This window comes from Durio zibethinus, chromosome 24 (genome assembly GCF_047325235.1).
Source record: "Durio zibethinus cultivar Kanyao isolate XHJ-2024 chromosome 24, ASM4732523v1, whole genome shotgun sequence".
Lineage (NCBI taxonomy): Eukaryota > Viridiplantae > Streptophyta > Magnoliopsida > Malvales > Malvaceae > Durio > Durio zibethinus.
In genome coordinates, this window is record NC_143185.1 from 17,965,001 (window position 1) to 17,986,552 (window position 21,552).

Sequence of the window (21,552 nt, forward strand, 5' to 3'; positions counted from 1 at the left end):
TATTCTGTTAATCTAAACACCAAATTTTATAATTGTAATTTGAATTTGATTGATTTTTAGATAAAAAATTAACAAAAATTTATGACTTTACTTTTTGATTTCGTATATTCTGCTTTGATATAATCAAGTTTTGTTAAAAGTAGAGATTATGAAATTTGAAAGTGTGAAATTAGAGTCCTCAAATACGGATCCAACCACATCCAGTCAAATATAATGTGAAATATGATATTTGCAGCTATCCGGAAGCAAATCAGTATGGAATTGGATTTTGGAGTGAAAAAGAAAAAGAAACCTGAATTGGCATTTATTTGATTACTATATTGATTTGTCTACAAAGGTTCCTAAAAAAAAAAAGGAAAGAAGCAGGGAGGATTCCTATATCCTTTGGCTAGGATAATCATCCATTGAAATTATTGCATTTTGAGCATACATCCTCTGAGATGTTGCAGGCATATATAACCTCTCAGATGTTGGTGGCATATCAGCGTTCCTCTGAACAATCGAAGGCATATACATGCTCTCGGAATTTTGAGGCATTGGATCTGCCGAAGCAATATTATCGTTCCTCTGGGGTGCTGCAGGCATGTATAACCTCTCCGAGGCTGGTCGTAATGCGACATCAGCCCTCTGGGAGGTTGAACACATGTGGTCGCTCCTGTGAGGAGTAGCTGGTACATATATCCTCTCAGAAGTTGGAAAAATTTGACCCATGCTGTCGCTCAAGTGAGAAGTTGTCATCATGTATGTCCTCTCCGAAGTTGGAGACATGCTTTCATTTCTATGTGAAATGGGAACCATACTGTCATTTTTATGAGATGTTGGCGCATATAGTCGCTCATGAGTTAAACCTATTGCAGTGTCTGACCTCTTAACTGTTGTAGATGCATTGCTATTCCTCTGAGACGTTATGGGTATATAAATCCTCTCGGAGGGTGGAGGAATGGACTCAGTTCTTTGAGATGCTACGGCTGGAGTTTCATTCCATTGTGATGTTTGCGGTGTGTACATTCTTTCAGATTGGTGGGTTGTTGCTGACGACACTCCTTGGCCCGACAGGTCTCTCTCTCTTCTTAATGGCATAGCTAGGGACGTGTCCTGGTTTTCCAAATGCATCTCAGATGTAGGAGGTATAACAAGAGATGCTCCATGATTTGGCAAATCAACATCAGCAGTTGGAGGCAGAGATGTAATTGCAGGGTTTGATGGAACCCTCCCTGAAGTTGCAGGGACAGAAAGCAATATTGTATGATTTGGTGAGTTCCCCTCTGATTCTGGAGACATGGCTGGCTCTCTTTGGTATGGTGAATCTCGCTCTGATGATGGAGGCAATGCTGAAGAGACTCCCCGGCTTGTCATATCCATCTCAGACGATAGATGCAAACCTGAGGATGCTCCTAGGCTTGGTAAATCCCTCCACTGCTGTGCCACCATTTTGATCTGGGTGTAAAAGTGCACACCTGACTTTCCTGCAATTCATAAACAGGAGAAAAAAAAAGAAGATAGAATCATATTTGAGAATATGGGTCAACTATAACAGTAATAAGGAGGAAGGAAGGAGAAGGTCAGACCACAAAAATTAAGATCTCCAGCAAAAGATGCTTTCGGTCCACTAAAAGAGGAAAAAGGTATCGGAATAGGAACAGGAACAGGAACATTGATCCCAACCTGAGTCATACACATTTCAAGTTAGACAAATGACGATTAGTTCATAGTCATAGATCAAAAAAGGGCTTAAATAAGAAATAAGCTACAACAGGGTGCAATGTGCATCCTCTAAGGCAATTATACCGCTTCTCCATATATCAAAGCCTCTTTGAGACAAGTGAAGCACTTGCCATGAGGAAAAAGTTTGCTAGTTGGAAATTACCATGAAAAAATCAGTACAATACTATAGTAAGCTCAGACAGAATGTTTTAGCCCCTCTCCGCAGACCAACATGGTTTCTTCTTTGAATAGCACAAATGAGAAATCAAGAGACTTAACTTCTAGATTCTCTTGATATCTAGATGATAGACTGTTTTTAAATCGTGACAAGACAATAATTTGAGCCATAAAGTTACATCGTAATAAGGCATGAACATCTACGGACAGCAAAAAGAGCTCCAAACAACACATTTCTGCTGTTAAAAACATGCTAGCCCATTTGATGCAAGTTTGATTTTCAAGTAAAGTAATTTTTAACAAAGAGCTCTGCCAAGCAGATAAGTGCTTTGGGATCAAACACATCTACCACTTTAAATGCTTAAAAAATCCTTGAAGCACTTTTACAGGTTAGAAGCACTTTATGGTCAATAGAACCCCTGCTTAAAACAGGTCCTTATTTTCTAATTTCAAACTAAAGGATCTACTTACCAGCCCAGACTCGATTTCATTCTGAAACTTCCATGCAGCATAGCCAGATGTTGTGAATATAGAGGCTCCGTTCACAGACCTATTTAAATAGCTACATATAAATAAAAGTTGGAGATGAACAAGTCGTGAAAACTTTAGATGTGAATTTCAAAGTCTATGAAAAAAAGATATGCATAGTTGAAATAAAACTTTTATTGCTCCTGAATCCTAAGACATGCATCTTCCTAGATGAAAACTTAGTCCCAGGGTTTAAGAGAAAAAACACCATTCTTATGACATGAAGCAAATATCTAGTAGCTGTTAGCAAATAATCAGCATGTTGTATGATTAAACATCAGCCTGGCAAGTAAGGGACAAAGGGAGAAAAAATATAGTGTCATACAAGGGTATCTTAGAAAATAGCCATGCAAATCTTACCCCCTTGTACTCTGTGAGACAACAATTTCTCCCCTAAGATGCCCTATTAGTAGGAGAAGATGTGCGTGTGTGTGGGTAGGTGGACATGTGAGTGCATGTATGTCTACGCGTCTCTGAATTGAAGGGGTAAAGCACAATATACATACATACATACATATATATATAAAGATAATGAAGTTAATAAAATCCAACAGTCATTGTAACTGTTAAAAACCAAAGAGGGCACATGCTAATTTTCCCTACATGAATTACTCCATGCCAACCTGCATTGATCATGCTCTAGTAGAAAGATGCTATAACACATTGAAGTAGAAAATTCAAAGCCTCAAATGAGATAAAGAGACTAGAGTTAAGTACTTGTTTCTGTTTACAATGGTGATAGCCTCTTCTAGGCTCCCAGCCTGTTGGTTGTTGCAGGAATGAAGGCTGTTAGCTTAAGTCCAACCAACCCCATATATTTAATACTAATGCAGAAGTAAAAGCACATGATACCTGCATACAAAGGAGAACCGGTCCAAAAATTTCTTCCTGCTCAAATAAAGATACAGTGTGGTCAAGAATATGCCAAAATTTTTTAGTTAATTTCTTCTTCCACTGACAATCATAAACTGTTCAAGTTCATTCATTATAAAAATGTAAGAACTGGAAACACAAGAAAAGGAATACCTTGTAGCACTCCATATTGGATGTAACATCACAGATTATGGTAGGACCAATAAAATTTCCACTCTCAAATCCAGGAACCTGCAAAATTAGAGTTGAGGGCCTTTCAAGTTAGGTTCTAAAGAAGCCAAATTCCTAGAAATAGAGGGGAAAAAAAAACTGTAGGAAATAGTTAAATCAAAGTCCAGGACCTCCCAAATCAATATATTTCAATTAGAAGAACCATAACAACATGCTCAGGAAAAGACAAGCAAGAAGCTATCGGGTGGGAAAACAAGCACAAAATACACTAAAAAACAAGTAGTTTGGAAGCTATAGCAATATCTAAATAAAGATAAACCTTGAATTAAACTATTAATCAGCAGAAAGAATGTCGACAAGTCTTAGCATCACATTCATACTTCTACTTTAATCAGTTATATAATCACCATTTGGACCAGCATCGTTAACAAGTCCCGTACTTATGTCTTTAGTTACCGAAAAATTTTATGTTATATACTTGTCCATAATAGCACCTAAACTGGCTGAATTTTATGGTGTTAAAACTTTTAAAAGTTATATCTCCAACATTGCCAGCCTAGAGCCCAAAAAATGGATTTTTCATGTGAGGTTGAGAATCTAAAACCCTTAGATTTGAATACAATATGATACCCAGAAGTAAAAAAGAAAAGAATAAATTGGCAATACCCATAAAAAAAAAATAAAACATCCATTCTCAATTTTCTGGAAATTAAAATTGTTTTAAGTAGATGATTGATCTATCTCTTAAGTCTCATCACATTCTATCTTATCCCCACTTTCTCTTTTAAGGACTTACTCTATATAATACATTTGAACCTTTAAATTCATCTTTTACACCAAGCTAAAGTAAGAAAGAAGTAACTTTTTCGAATAATCTTATCTCGAAAAGACATCCAATAACATAGCAGTGATCACAGAGATGCTTTATGAACCAAATTAAGGGTGGAAGTAGGTTTACCCCAAAGGTTTGGCTATTTAGAGGAAAAATGGAAAATCACATGTTGTTGATTTACATGCTTTAATCTACTTTTGAAAAACTCCCTGCCTCTCCTCCCTTAAGATGCCTCCTAACACATTATTATTTTGCATACATTAAATTTATGCATACTTCTTTATTGATTTCAACAAATTGAAAACCAATAATTTGCCTTTTAAACTGAATGATTAAAGATTACTTATCATCTCAATTGACATCACACCATCTTAAAAATAGACATGCAGGTGTACCAACAATATCAAAGACTATTTTTACCAATCATAGACCACCAAAGGATTTAAAGCTGAGAAATAAGAAAACAAACACAAAGGACTACATTCACATGTCATGCAATTTTATAAAGAAAGTTTAAAATGATTATAGATAAGGCAGATGCTTTCAGAATAATTATCAATACAATATTATGGCAATACACTAAATTTTAGGTGTATAGGAATCCAACATTTAGCATGGATAAAGGCAAACCAACAATCACCATTTTCTGTAAGTTTCTTTCTGAAATCAGAACTGTTATGGAAATTCCTCATTCCAAGAGACCGAGTAAATGACCAGAATACTAGTACCATTATCGTCTTCCGAGACATATTCATGGTTATGCTAAAAATTGTTTTAAATACCCATAAATAATATGTCTGCAACCAGCAGTAGTTATTATGAGATATATTTAAAAAACAGCTCTAATCATAGATAGTGTATTCAAGTGACCAGTCAATCATTGATCACCAATAGCACCCCACAGTTTTCTTGAAAATCTAAAAAGTATATTTAGCCCTCAAAGCAAGCATATCAAGCAGAACGCCGAAAGTGCATTTAAAACATGTTAGTATTCTAAAGATTAGTATAATTGCCATAGCAAAAGGACTGAAGCCAATGAATACCACAATATTTCTCCCATCAAGAAGAAGTCTAGCACCACCATCGATACTGCTTTGAACTAATCTGTTTATGCAATCCTTTACCTGTGAGATCAACAAGCAATAAGGAAATAAGACAAAAGATAAAGTTGACAATAATTGTGTGCACCTAAAGCATGCATGATACAAGAAACATGCAAAAATAATCAGGATGCAGAGGCATGTTTCGACTTCCACAGAAATTTTTAGTAGCAAAGAAGTAAACCAACAACTTCACTTTGAGAATGTAGATTAAATTTCAGAAGTCTTAAAGGTTGGTTTTTACCTCTTTACTAATCACCGGACCAACATCTGCGCTAGGATCTGATCCTACATTCACTTTTAGTGCTTTGGCACGCTGCATAAGTTCTTCTTCCCTGAACATGTTAGGAAAACACTCAACTTAAAATAACTCATCTAATTCTTTCAATTATTTTTATTTCATTAAAGAAACTGTCACACTTTTCTATTTATCAACAAACATATTAATTCCATGAGCATTCAAACATGGGCTGGACGAAATGACAAAAGATATAAATTTTAAAAAGGAAAAGTGTTGCATATAATTGGTCACCTCACAACAAGATAACTTTGCTGACATCTAAGTTTCTCGGAGAGCTTTGTCAAATGATAAATATTGGAAAACTTTTAATGTATAATTACCATGCACATCTATTAGTCCTGATTTGCTAACATAGAGGCTTGGGTTAGGTTTGTAGGGTAAAATAAAACCTAATAATATTAACATTAATATAAAAGTTCAATCCTTTAATATTTGCTCAAAATGTTGGGATTTGGTTATCCTACAATCATTTTGGCAAGGTATGAGAGCATAGGTCTCATGTTCGAATGAAAGAACCACCCCTTTCCATTCATTCTTCACCCATTGTCTTGCATGTTAAACCTAAGTGCAAAATTGTTTAATCAGTCTTCAGCTTGCAGATTTCTTCCACACTCTGGCTGTGTGCAAAGCCCATAAATCATTTATCTAGCTTGCATTTAAAGGAGTGCATTAGAACTTAAATATAAAAGAATGGATCCTTTATTATCAACTTAAGCATTTGCTATAATTGATCAACCAACTCTGTTTTTACCAAAACCCATAGATAAGTATTAAGTAAGCTGGAAAGAGGAATTCTTGAAGGCAAAAAACTGGATAATATCCAGCAAGTAGGATTTGCATCAATTGCGGGATGTGGAAGAGGTAGTTATGACTCATGTATGTCCATAAACCGAAAATTTTCAGACCTAAAAAATTCTTAGGAACAGCAATTTTTCTCCTTCTCCCCTTACAATATTGATCAACATACTTTATAACTTCCTAAAACAACTTGAGGTCAATCTCAAAGTGGTCGAAATTGATGACCGAACTGCTGCACTAAAGACATCCAAATAATTAACAAGTAGCAATTTAATGTAACTAGAATTCAAACTAATCTGTCAAGCTATAATCAATTGGCAGCTGTTGAAAGCAAATAATTCCAAGTAAAGAAATCATATTACCATGGCATTGAACCTCCAACAAAAACAACTGTACTTAGACCCATGCATCTCTGCCCAGCAGCTCCAAGGCCCCCAGCAACAAGAGCATTCAAAGTAGCATCTATACTTGCATCAGACATGATAATCGCATGATTCTTGCCTCCTACATTGGACTAAAAAGTCAACACGAGAATCATTAACTGCTTAGTTTATGCAAATTAATTTTTTTAATCAAGTTCAGCAACAATAGAAACCAAGAGGAGGAAAGAGAGAGAATCTACCTGAATTCGTTTCCCTCCAGCAGCAGCCCTAGCATGTATGTGTATGCCAGCCTAGAAATAGAAGAAAAATGGAGAAGTATATTAAGTCAATCAACAAAAGGTGACTTCCACAGGAATTGGATTTTTCTTTCATCCTTCTTTTCTTTTCTTTTCTTTTTTTTTCAAGGGGTGGTGGGGATTGAGATTGGAATTTGAATCATAGTTAATAAAATAATAAGAAAAAACCTAAAGTAAAATGTTTCACCACAAAACATTGTTTATATGGCTCCGTATTGAAGCTTGTTTCAAGATTACTTTACCCCTTTTAGAAAGTCTTATTATGAGATTGAAATAAGTTTAAATTGGGAATGGGGTGCCCACATGTTTTCAAAAATGTCACTCAATGAAATGGGCGCGGCGCAAATCCCTTAAAAATGAAATGAAGAATTTTGGCATGAAACAGAGGAAATCACATGCTTAACCATGTCCACTTACATTTATCAAGTTTGTGATGTTGATTTTGTATAAAAAAGAAACAAAAGCAGAATACAAGACTCACAACACTCTTCAGTTTACACAGCAAATATATCACCAAGAAACGAAGGAGCTGCGGAAGTACAGGGGACTGGTAAATAGTCCCTCTTCCCATAATCAATAGCATTTTCAAAAAATTTTGGAGAGTGAGTTTTCCATTAGTAAAATAGACCACATTAAGGTCTAGTTTAGCATTGCTGTTGCGGTTTGAAGAAACTCAGTTTGAAAAAATTGTGTTTAAAAGTATGGTTACAAAAATGTGGTTCAAAAATTTTAAGTGCTTAATATTGCTGTGAAAAAGTGATGTTGGTATATTGAAATGTCAAAAAAATATGTATAAAATAATAAAAATTTAAAATTATAGGGATAAAAAAAATCTACTTTCCAAAATTGCTTTTCAATCGCAAACACACTGGAGCTTTTGCGTTTGGTTTCCAAAACCAAACTTTTTGATCTCAAAGCTAAAATTTTTCACCTTGTATAGCATTAAGGTTGGGGTAGAACCAAGTTTTTTAGCCAAAAGCATTTTTAGACCTTAATGCTAAATGGGGCCTAATAGATGCATTTACATGGGTAATTTGGAAAGGAAGGTTAATATATGCATTTTAAAATGGCTCAATGACATGGTAGAGAGAGAGTATTAGATTTTAGCAAATGGAAGTCCAGTAAATGTTTCAAACGAAATTCAGTGGCCACCTGGAATGATTATTAAGAAGTGCAACTATATGCATCTATTTGGCGAAAATCTGAGAATAAAATCCAAAGGCATAAGATAAAAGCAGATCTTCATGCATTGCTATAAGTAAGAACCAGATTCAGAGAATTAAATTACCGTGTTTGAACCAACGAATGATATAGCTTTTATATCCTCATCATCACAAATATAATTGACAATATCCTGCATATTGACAAAAAACTAGTTAGAGATAAGTTAAAAACATAGACAGGAACTCTCAGCAGTTGACTGAAAAAAAAAATATTAAGGATATTATGAATTAGGGCAAAAAATAGAATGGAGAAGATTATGTTAAGAAAGTCTCAGGTAGAGATGGCAGTGGGGTCTTGCACTCTAGTCCAGTCCCTTTCAAAAAACTCACACTCAAAGTTAAGAGGCTGCCAGGGGCCACTTGGGATATATGACATGAATTTTTATATAACAAGTTGCCACACTTGGAGTTTATTTCCAACACATCACTAAACCAGCTATAAATAAACAAGGAGAAACCCCATTTACCAAGAGGCCCAAATTCATTGCATGATCTGTCTCTAACAGATGAAATGAAGCACAGAAAATCAAATAGGCAACATGACAATGCTAAAGCAGATGAGCTTAAAAAGATAACACTACCTAAGGAGTGAGGCTGAAGGGTCATGTGATGAACCAAGGTTAAACCTTGTCAAATTCCAGAAAAGGCTAAGGATGCCCTACGAAAGAGCCTCTTCCACAAGCCAACCATTTCAGAATTAGGGTTCCGCCTAATTCTTTTGGTGCTACCTACACATCCAACATCCCCTCCACTGAAGTAAGACCTATCTCCACTCAAGTAAATGATGCAATTTGGATCAAAAACAGATCAGAAACTAATTAACTTGAGCCCAAAGTTTAACTTTTATTCTTTATTCAAATACTGGCTCCTTAATGCTCAAATGTGCACAATCTCCTGTCATCGGCTTGTGCTTCAAAAGATACAGAAGCTGTTTGTTAACTGAAAACAGGATGGGAAGAAAACCCTAAGCAGATTGAAAGAGAGAAAGGGACAGAGAACCCAGCCATTAATGGAATCTGTAAGGTATTTTAGAAGATAAATACAAAGGAAAGATTTCTACCAGTTTTTGTCTTAACCAACCCAACTCAGGACTAATTCTCCCCAATATAGAGCTAGAAGGTTCTGTTACTTCTGTATGTGTAATTGCAAATCCCAGGAGAGAAGACATGTAAATGCTATACCAATACTTTACCTCCTTCTTGCATAGCCTAATTCAACTACAATGGCCACACATGAAAGATAGACTTTCTCCGGTAACATATATGTAATGATGGTGAAATATCCAATTCATTCCTATAGAAAGTTTGCAATAGTAAGTTTAACAACCAAAAAATAGAAGGCTCCTAAGAAGTAAAGCATACATTGGTGCCATGAATAATATTTAAGACACCATCAGGTAAACCAGCCTCCTTTGCTAGTGCTGCAAGGATCACTGAAGCCCCTGGAGGAGGAAAAGAAAAAGGTTTTGACAACATTAACACACTTAACATGACCAAAAAAAAATAGATGTCTATATATAAATGAATTCAGCAAGATTACAGGTGATTCCACATTCAATGCAATATAAAGTAAATGCAAAGAAGATATTGGAGTTACTCAGTCAGATATGGAATTACTATCAAATACTATCTAAGCAGGAGGATTGTTCAATCATAGTTTATCCAGACACTTCTTTTTTTTTTTTTTTTTTTTGAGGAGCATATCTAGTCAATTATTTCATTGCGCTTAAATATTAATATCTGATATAAACAAAAATAAAAATGGTAAGGGATGCAGATTTTAATTGTTCACTTGATATATGAATACTTTGAAGAAACCTTCAACCTTTACACAACCATGGAGCCACAAGATATTACTTTAAATCACAAAACTTCACCAACTTATTAACTAGAAGCTAGTTTTTCCTAACATAAAGGGATGGTTGCCTCATTTGTTCATTAGGAAAATATCCTAAAACTGTGCTGTGTCAGAAAATTAAGTTTCAATTTCCTCCAGCCCATTTAAAAAAAGGTAAACAAGACTAAAAAAAAAAGGTTCAAATCACCTGGATTTTTCTCACATGGCTTAAAAACAAATGTATTGCCGCATATAACTGCAATAGAAAACATCTGCAAAAGATACACAAATTTCACAAAAAGAAAACAATGATGGACACAAAGCAAGTTTCATAATTGGAATAACAAGAGCTTAAAGAAACTAGACAAACTATGATGCACAGTAAACAAAAGGCCACTGAAGAACCATAACCAGCCTCATCTCAGGCACAGAATCACTGTAACATGATTTAGAGAACGATGAAATGCATAGATAACCAAGCAAATGGTGTACACAAAAAGAGGAAGCATGATGATGTTCAGAAGCTTAAAATAGCCAATATTTAGACAAGATAAGGGATGAGGAACCAAAACCCAAGAAAGGAAACAAGGAGCAGGCAAACATACCCACAAAGGGATCATTGCAGGAAAGTTAGAGGGACATATCCCAGCACAAACACCAAGCGGTTCTCTAATGCAGTATGTATCAATTCCATTAGATGCATTTGGGACAAACTCCCCCATTTGCAGAGTTGCCACTCCACAAGCATTTTCAACAGCCTCTACAAGCAAAATAACAAAGCAATAAATAAATTCTAATAACCTCAAACTGGTGGTTACCAATCTTTTAAAATGATGGAACAAAATCAATACAGGATGAGCAAAGGCTACCTAAACCACACAGCACATCACCATGGGCACTCTTTAATGTCATACCCTGTTCCATTGTAATATTCATTGCGAGCTTATCCTGGGGAGAACAAGGAATAATCAAAGATTGTGCATATGAAATTAATTAAGTTCAAAATTAAATAAATTAATGAATAACAACAACAAATTCTGTTATCCCTACAATATTTCTGTGGATAAGCTCCTGGAGCTTGAACATGATGCGCTGGCGAGTTGTAATTGGTGTGTTCTTCCAAGAGGGAAAAGCTTGCTTGGCTGCATTAACTGCATCTTTGAACTCTTCATAGGTAGTTGAAGGAACTTGAGAAACAACCTCTTGTGTTGCCTAATTAAAAAAAAAAAAAAGTCTTTGATATTAAAAGAAAGCAACAAAGAGGATGAGAAAGAGCGAAATGAAAATTTTAGCTCATGCACTTACAGGATTTATTACATCAATGACTATGGACCCTAGTGAATCCACAAATTTCCCTCCAATAAAATTAGGAACCTTTACCTATAGAAGTCCCAGAATCATTAAGTATAAAGGACAAACATTAGCACTTAGCCATATGTAAACACACACAAACGGACACATGCTAAAACATGCAGAGCACAAAAAAAAAAAAGAAATCCAAGCAGTAAAGGAGAAGGTCATACACCACTTGTTCTTCTTTCACACCAAAACTCACCGGCTGGTTGTTTTGCTTTAACAATTCTCCAGTGAAAGGGCCATTCGAGTTTACAGGAACAGATTTGTTAGGCCTCCATGATTTGAAACTTTTCTCTACAAGAAAAAATTTATACTCTAAATGAAAATTACACATAATATTATGTTCTCAAAGTGGGAGTGGAAATAGATATATTGTTTAAAATCTGCATTTGTCTCATTACAATGTACAACAATCACTACAATAGAAACATGCTCCATCAAAACGCATTCAACCTCAATAGACATGTCTGTCAATTTCATTCTCTCCACTTTGACTCTATATCTGAAGTCTTAAGCTAAAATTAGCATAAATCATGGAACCAGATAAATAACAGAATTGAGCTGCCACTAAAATTTGAGGATAAATATGAACTTCAGCCGAATATTAGCAACTTATTCTCATATGATCAATAAATAGTTCCAAACTCCACAAACTGTAAATTCTCTGAAGAAAATGAAAAATGCCCTATCTTCTTCCTGTTAGAATCATGAAACAGCTACCTCATTATATCTGACATTTTGATGATAAACTGCAAAGCAATCTACACCAAGAAGCTACCATTCAACATAACTGGAGAGGCCAGGTTAAAGTAGAGATTCTACAGCTTATTTCAATTTAAAATAGAGGAATAAAATAAAAAATAATAATAACAACAGCAGACTACCTGATAAATTTCCTTGACGAATCTTAGCTTTAAGGTTGTACAAATGCCTTGGAGTTGACTGCAACTCTGGATTACTTTGTTTCAGAGCCTTGAGCACTTGACGTGGTTTTTTACCAGCTTCAGTCATTAATTTGATTTGCCTAACTTCTTCCTCAGTAAAACGACGACTATAAGGATGCTCTGACATATCTTTTAAAGGCTCATGGTTATGCTCCCCATTTTTAATGGTTAGAACCCAGGCATCATCTTCCTTTTTACCTATAGCTTCAAAAGGGCAATTTATAAGCCTTGAGCATGCTTTCCTTTTGCGTTTGCTTTCATCAATCTTACGCCTATTGCGATAAACACCTCCTCTGTCACATCCAAGGATGACTCTTCTGTCCTTCCTAGACTTCTTAATAGTCACTACATATCCTTGGCTAGCCCCAAAATCCCGCACATGTTTAATGAGCTCCTCACGATCTTGAAACATTCCAGGAGGTGGAGGAAGCATCCTTTTCTGTCCACTAAACTCTGTCTGACTTTGGGTACCCACGATTAGTAGCAGAAGGAAAAGCCTTAAAAATAATAATAATAAAGCAAATAGGTCAAAAATTTAGGTGACAATTGGTGCAAGAAAACATGGCAGCTATCAAGACTATTTAAACAAATTTATTAAACATTAAGAATACATAGTTCCTTGTCCCTTCTGTGCTTCTACTATGTGGCAATGGGAAAAAACTGAGGTATCCATTCTTCCGGCCATTTTTTGACCAATCTGTTCATATTGAATCCAATATTACATATAAGAACTTTCCCACACGCATAATGCAATAAGTAGGCCATTTGATGTAGTGGCAACCATCAAAGTCCAACCTTGAAAAAATGTATGTTCCAGAAATGCCAAAACCAATGTAGCACATTGAAGCTGGAAAGAAACTTTAGAAGGGAGGGCAATGTTTTCAAAATATCGGATCCAATTTTGTACATTTTAGCTCAAACTTTAGGCTATTAACATCCCAAATATCACAAGCTGAAAAGGAATTCTATCATTTCACTTTTAGAAAGAAGCATGCCTTAGTGTATATTTCCACCGTTATACATATCTAGCAAGGGCATTCTTTTTCTGTCTACCCAAAACTCAGTGGGGGGAATCTGAACAAAATTGGTGCTAAACCAACACCTTTGCAGGGTAAAATTCCTCAACCCTTCAGAAATCCTACCAAGTAGAAAACAACAGTCTATATTCAACCTTGAAATAAACTTCACAGAATAAAATGGGGGAAAACAAAAACCAAAAATTTAAAAGTTATAAACACAGGAAGCAAATATCTTAACCCAAAGTGGGAATTCAATAAAAAGAACCGAAAAATAAAAGGAAACAAAATTTTACAATGTGAAGTAACTTACTTCTTGAAAGATCACTCTGAAAATTTTATCTACAGAAGTAAAAATTGCAGCTTGTAAACACCCAAAACCTAGAGCCAGTAAATTAAGTAAGTAAAATAAATAATTAAACATGATTAATGAATTATGAGAAAAGTACAAGGAGAATGATTTGATTAGAAAAAGTAAAAGAATATAAAAAAAAAAAAGAGAATTAATAAACAAAATGCAGCAACCAATAATTGGAGAAATTATTAACCCACAAATGAGGAGCTTACTTTGTTTATATTTGACAGAGGAAATAGAGAAAACCCACAGAAAGTTAAGAGAAAGGGAGAGAAAGTGAGGGAAAATTTGAAGGTTTTGGCCTTTTGAGATGGGGTGGTGAGAGAGGAAAGGATAGGGACGGCCCTCTCTTTACTTGCTCCGACGACAGTCTTCGTGGACCTTCACTAATTTGACACCCACGCGCTCTTTCTGCCTCCTGGGCTTTCAACGATTTTGATTTTTGAGTAAATTATGAGGTTTGTTAACGTTGCAATCTATCGATCTTAGGCTAATGAATTATAAGAATAATATAATTTTTAAAAAAAGGTACACATAATTTTATTTAATTTATTAATTTAACAAATAAAAATGATATATTTTTTAATTTTATAATATCAATTTATTTAAAGAAATTAACTTAATTAATTATATTTAATAATATATTTTTATATATTTTTATCATTACATTTAGAATTATTAAAAATTTTTTTATGATAAGACATTTCAAATATATTTTACATCTAATGATATGAATTTTACAATTATTTTTATTTTTTTCATTAATAATTTTTTTAGAATCTTTTAATTTAAAAATATCAATTTTTTTACATTATCAAGTTAATTATTTACTTTAATTTTTTGTTATACTTGTTCTTACTTTCTATTTCGTTTAAAATTATCATAATTTTTTTAAGGTATAACATTAAATGATATCAATTTTACTATTATTTTCACTTTTTTTTACTTCTTTTTACATTAATACTTATTTTTTGTTTGGAATTATTTTTTATTTATAATAATTTTTTTACGTTATCAATTTAATTATTTACATTATAATAAATATGTTTTTATACTTACTTTTATTTTTTATTATGTTTAAAATTATCATAACTTTTTTATGGTGTTACAATACTTCTAATATATTTATGTCAAAATGATACAAATTTCATGACTATTCTCACATTTTTACGTAAACACTTATTTTTTTATTGAATTATTTTTTTATTTATAATAATAATTTTTTTATATTATCAACTTAATTATTTACGCTAAAATAATATTTTTTTACACTTATTCTTATATTTCATTCGTTTAAATTTATTATAACTTTTCTTTAAGGTGTTACAATAGTTATAACATATTTTACTCTAAATTATACTAATTTTACGAATATTCTCACATTTTTTGTTACAATACTGTTAACATATTTTTCGTTAAATTATATCAATTTTACAATCATTCTTACTTGTTTACATTAACACTTATTTTTAGGTTTATAATTATTTTTTATTTATAATAATAATTTTTTATATTATCAATTTAATTATTTACGTTATAATAAAATATGTTATGCTTGTTCTTATATTTTATTATATTCAAAATTATCACAATTTTTTCTTAATTATTACAATACTTTAAACATATTTTATGTCAAATTATACTAATTGTGTAATTATTTTCACCATTTTACTTTAAAACTTATTTTTTGATTTAAAATTACTTTTATTTATAAAATTAATTTTTTTACATTATAAATTTATTACGTATCTTTTTACATTTGTTGTTACTTTTCATTACATTTAAAATTATTACAATTTTTTTGTTAAGATGTATCGATACTTCTAACCATTTTACGTAAAATAATACAAATTTTACGATTATTCTCACCATTTTATGTTAACTCTTATCTTTTGTTTGAATTATTTTTTATTTGTAATAATATTTTTTTATATTGCCAACTTAATTATTTATGTTATAATAATATCTTTTTATGTTTATTGTTACCTTTCATTACATTTAAGATTATCATAACTTTTTCTTAAAGGTGTTACAATACTTATAAATATTTTACATTAATTAATATCAATTTTACGATTATTTTCACATTTTTTATATTAATATTTTTTTATTTATAATTTAATTTATTTGTAATAATAATTCTTTTATGTTGGCCAAATTATTATTTATGTTATAATAATAATTTTTTATACTTATTTCTATTTTTTATTACGTTTACAATTATTACAACTTTTTGTTAAAGTGTTACGATACTTTTAATCTCATTTACGTCAAATGATACTAATTTTTTAAATATTATTATCCATTTAGGTTACAACATTGTAACATATTTTACACCAAATGATTTCAATTTTTTAATTATTATCACATTTTCACGTTAACATGTTTTTCTTGTTTAGAATTTTTTTATTTATAATAATAATTTTTTTATGTTGTCATTTCTATTTACATTAAAATAAAATCTGTTACGCTTATTCTTATCTTTTATTATATTTAAAATTATCACAAGTTTTTCTTAAGGTATTATAATACTTTTAATATATTTTTCATCAAATGATATCAATTTTATGATTATTCTCATATTTTTACATTAACACTTATTTTTTAATTGAATTATTTTTATTTATAATACTAATTTTTTTACATTATCAATTTATTACGTTTCAATTATATCTTTTTACATTTATTATTACTTTTAATTACATTTAGAATTATTATAATTTTTTTCTTAATATGTCATGATATTTTTAACAGTATTATGTTAAATAATATCAATTTTACAATTATTTTTATCGTTTTACGTTAACTCCTAACTTTTTATTTAAAATTATTTTTTTTGTAATAATAGTTCTTTATATTGCCAACTTAATTATTTATGTTGTAATAATATTTTTTTTACATTTTTTATTACCTCTTATTATGTTTAGAAGTTTTATAACTTTTTTTAAAAAGGTTTACGGCACTTCTTACCATTTTACATCAAATAATACTATTTTTATAATTACTCTCATTTTTTTTATACTAACACTTATTTTTTTATTTAGAATTATTAATTATTTATAATAATAATTTTTTACATTGCCAAAAATATTATTTATGTTACAATAATATATTTTTACACTTGTTCTTATTTTTTATTATGTTTAAATTTATCATAACTCTTAGTTAGGGTGTTACGATAATTCTAACCCAATTTATGTCAAATGACACCAATTTTACAATTATTTTTACTTTTTAATGTTATGACACTTCTAATATACTTTATGCCAAATGATCCTATTTTTACAATTACTTTCACTTTTTTTCATTAACACTTTTTTTTTGTTTAGAATTATTTATTATTTATAATAATAATTTTTTTTATGTTATCAACTTAATTATTACGTTATAATAATAACTTTTACACTTGTTCTTGTCTTTTAATATGTTTAAAATTATTATAATTTTTTCTGAAGGTATTATGATATTTCTACCATTTTTACGTCAAAATATACTACTTTTATGATTATTCTTATATTTTACATTAACACCTATTTTTTTGTGTAATATTATTTTTAATTTATAATACTAATTTTTTTTTGTTACCAATTTAATTATTTACATTTTAATAATATTTTTTTACATTTATTGTTAACTTTTCATTACGTTTAGAATTATCATAACATTTTATTAAGGTGTAACGATACTTGTAACCATTTTACATCAAATAATACTAATTTTAAGACTATTCTTATTTTTTTACATTAACTTTTATTTTTTTGTTTAAAATTATTATTTTTATTTGTAATAATATTTTTTTATATTACGAACTTAATTATTTTTGTCACAATAATTTTTTATGCATGCTGTTACTTTTCATTACGTTTATAACTATCACAATTATTTGTTAGGGTATTACGATACTTTTAACTTATTTTACTTCAAATAACACTAATTTTAATAATTATTCTCACATTTTTACGTTAATACTTATTTATTGATTTACAATTATTCTTTGAGTTTAAAATAATAATTCTTTTACATTGTCAACTTAATTATTTATATTACAATAATATCTTTTTATGCTTATTCTTACCTTCATTACATTTAGAATTATCTCAACTCTTTCTTAAAATATTACGTTACTTTTAATACATTTTATGTTAAATGCTACTAATTTTACGATAATTCTTACTTTTTTACATTTTATCTAACTACTTTATGTTACTAATATGTTTTTAAGTTTTAATTATTTTTTTTATATGTTTAAAAAATAAATAATTAAAATTTTAAATTGATAACTTAATTATTTATGTTACAATCATTTTTTTTTATGATTGTTCTTACATTTAATTATGTTTAAAATTGTAATAGCTCTTTCTTAATATGTTACAATACTTTTTATCTATTTCATACCAAATAATACTCATTTTAGTTTTTTTCTCTCTTTTTTATATTACCTATTTATTTTTTAATTTTTAACTGTTTTGCTTATATATTTAAAAAATAATAATTAGTTAAAATTTTATATTACCAACATAATTATTTATATTAAAATAATATCTTCTTATGATTATTCTTACCATCTATTATGTTTAGAATTGTTATCTCTTTCTTAGTATATTACAGTTACATCAAATGACATTAATTTTATATTTCTTACCACTTGTTTATGTTACCATTTTTTAATTTATAACTATTTTCTTTATATATATATATATATATATACACACACACACAAAACAATAATTAATCAAATTTTTATATTATCATCATAATTATTTATGTTACAATAATGTTTTTACGTTTGTTCTTACTTTTCAATATATTTAGAATTATTATAACTTTTTTAGTATCTTATGATATTTCTTATCTATTTTACATCAAATAATATGAATATTTGTAGACACTGATTTTATTTGGATCTATTATTTTCAGTTCTTGTTTAATATTAATAATAATAATATTGGTTTTAATTAAAATTAAAAATTATTTAAAAAATTTTAAAAAAGAGAAAAGATAAAAAAATAATAATAAAAGACTGGTGCTTCTGCCTTAGCCACCTGCACCCCTTATCGTAGCCATCATGCCACCCCTTATCCAGTCCCCTCACCAGGGGGCTGTAGCCCCATCAGCACCCCCTGTTTCTCAGACACTCATCTTTTTAAAGCCTCAATTTTTCCCTTTCAAAAGGAGAAGAGACCTCTCTCGAACACATTAGAAAACCTCAACTTTCCTTCGTCTTGAAAGTCCTAGCCTCCCACATAAAAAAAAAAAAAACCCAAACAACATACACAAAACCCACCCACCTCCGTCAAAAACAAAAAAAATCACAGTCCTCACCAAATCGACGAGGAACCCAACGTCAAGGAGATACTTGCAACAAAAAAAAAATCATTAGTTTGAAGTTTCTTAAAAAAAAAGAAGAACTCAACAACTTCGAACCCGAAAACCTCGATCTACATCGATTGGGGTCGTCTCTCATGAAAAAGAGATTAGATCTGGACTTAGGAGCTCAAATGGAGTTTTTAGGAAAAGTTTGATAGATTTGGGTCACCGGAGGCGATTATCGACGGCCCATTGACAGCGGTAGGCATGGTGGCCACCGACGATCAGAAGCCGATCAAGCCTTTAGAGCTTTTTTTGGAGCTCTGACCTTTTTTTTTTGGCTGAAAGGTAAGAATGAAGTAAAAAAAAAAATTAGTTTTATATAGAGGGAAAAAACCCAAAATGACATCATTTTGGACAAAAGGGATCCACGCGTCAACCCGGATCTGACTTGGGATCCGTGCAACTTGACCCATGACCCCTTTTCAGCCAACCTTGAACCGATCCAGATGAACCATCAGTGAATTGATCGAATCGATCTGAACCACTGGATCGCCTGAACAGTTAATTGAACCATCGAATCGATCAGACCGGTCATGACCAACATTAATCGGATTGTTGACCTGTCTGCTCAGGTAAAAAAAAATTTTTTTTTGTGAATTTTATATTTTTTATATATTATTATTTTTGTTATTTTAAGTGTCTTTTTATACTCATGCATAATAACTTTTTTAATTTGTTAGAATACATATTTGATTATTTTTAATAATAATAAAATAAAATAGGATAAAAAAAAATACTAAAAATGCTAAATAATAATAATAATAATAATCTAAAAAAAATAAAAATTTAATAATATTTTTTCCCTACCTAGATGTTGGAGGGAATAAAAATATTTTTTTAAAAATAATTTCGCCTAGATGTTGGAGAATTATTTTATAAAAATTAAATAATAAAAAATGGTATAAATAGGATAATAATAATAATAATAATAATAATAACTTTTTATAAAAATATATATACGAAAAATTTTAATTAATTTTTAAAAAAATCCTAAAAATTGAACTTACTCTGAAAATTCGTTTAGATGTTGAAAATTTTTAGAGATATTCGCATTTTTAAAAAAAATAATAATAGAATAAACCTTTAAATTGAAACTCTAAATCCTTCAAACCCTAAAATTAAATTATAAACCCTTCAAACCCTAAAAATCCAAACCCTAAACCTCCAAACCCTAAAATTAAGTCACAAATCTCCAAACTCTAAAAACGAAACCCTAAGCCCTTTGAGCCCTAAAAATGAAACCTTAAACCCTTCAAACCCTAAAAAATTCTAAAACCTCTAAACCCTAAAATCTAAAACTCAAAACTCTAATCCCAAAATCCAAAATCCAAAATCCAAAATCCTAAACCTTAAAAGTCCAAAACCTTAAAATTCTAAATTCTAAAAACCTCAAATTTGGTACGCATTCCCAAATCATCATCCGAAAGTCACCAAATCTTTAAAACCTCGATCTAAACCTTTACCGTAAATCTATTTCGAAACCTTAAGGATATGTGTGAAAATCTCACATGAAATGATTTGTTTCCGAATCCACCTAGATGATGGGGTATTTAAGAAACTTTATTTCATTAAGTTTTTTCACACGAATTCTTAATTTGCTTTAATAATGTGATTATTAAATAAAAAGTACCAATAAAAATGAGATCTTAAATATAAACAGTCGCATCTAAACTCTGCCTAGATGTTGGAGAGTCAGGGTGGTCTCATTATACTTAAGAACCCAACTTTAAAATTGCATTTCATCCCACATAACATTCATGGACATACATATGTTAGCGTGTTATCATTGGTAGTTGTCTGCAGTCTTTTGTCTTTAATTTTTGTTTACTACTTGATGATGAAATGTTCTATAATGAAAAAAAAGGCAGTACATTTTATTTGTGATATTATAAAATAAAATAAAAATAGCATTCCGAAAGAAGTAGTACTCTGCCTAGATGTTAGAGAGTCATTAACAATTATCTTCTATAAAAAGTATTATTTCATTTTAAGAATTGTTGTGTTGAATCTTAAGCGAAAATAGTTATTTTAAATTCTACCTAGATGTTGGAGAATTTAAAGATAATTTTTTAACTTAAATATTTTTTCAATACTCCTAAATAAAAAGCTTTAGCAAAATCTTTATTTTTTCAAATGAAAGGGATTAGTATTAAATTCAAATTAAAACCATTTTTATCCAACACCGAAAATAGTGCATAATTCAATGGTACCAATTTATGGGCATTGTGAGGGTGCTAATCTTTCTCCACACGTAACCGACTCTCGAGCCTAATCTAATTTTTCATAGAT

The 21,552-nt window shown here is 30.6% G+C and overlaps 1 protein-coding gene across 10 annotated transcripts; it reads right to left on the reverse strand.

Annotated features, from left to right (window-relative positions):
- Window positions 1–274: 274 nt before the first annotated feature.
- On the reverse strand, window positions 275–14,385 carry LOC111317012 (uncharacterized). Of its 10 annotated transcripts, XM_089753280.1 has the most exons (22): window positions 14,106–14,342; window positions 13,852–13,919; window positions 13,518–13,660; window positions 12,463–12,975; window positions 11,778–11,872; window positions 11,528–11,602; window positions 11,273–11,434; window positions 11,092–11,170; window positions 10,828–10,982; window positions 10,431–10,494; window positions 9,748–9,827; window positions 8,452–8,517; window positions 7,107–7,157; window positions 6,847–6,998; window positions 5,630–5,720; window positions 5,329–5,409; window positions 3,436–3,513; window positions 3,262–3,297; window positions 3,127–3,170; window positions 2,353–2,431; window positions 1,569–1,665; window positions 275–1,466 (listed from the first exon to the last, which is right to left on the reverse strand). In XM_089753280.1, exons 4-22 carry the CDS (start codon window positions 12,953–12,955, stop codon window positions 376–378), a joined length of 3,069 nt encoding a protein of 1,022 aa, XP_089609406.1. In that variant the 5' UTR covers window positions 12,956–12,975; window positions 13,518–13,660; window positions 13,852–13,919; window positions 14,106–14,342; the 3' UTR covers window positions 275–375. The 10 variants fall into 10 exon arrangements, with proteins under 10 accessions (XP_089609406.1, XP_089609404.1, XP_089609400.1 ...); XM_089753278.1 differs by lacking the exon at window positions 13,518–13,660 and having other exon boundaries at window positions 12,463–13,019; window positions 14,106–14,385; XM_089753274.1 differs by lacking the exon at window positions 13,518–13,660 and having other exon boundaries at window positions 2,353–2,443; window positions 12,463–13,019; window positions 14,106–14,385.
- Between the last annotated feature and the right edge of the window lie 7,167 nt (window positions 14,386–21,552).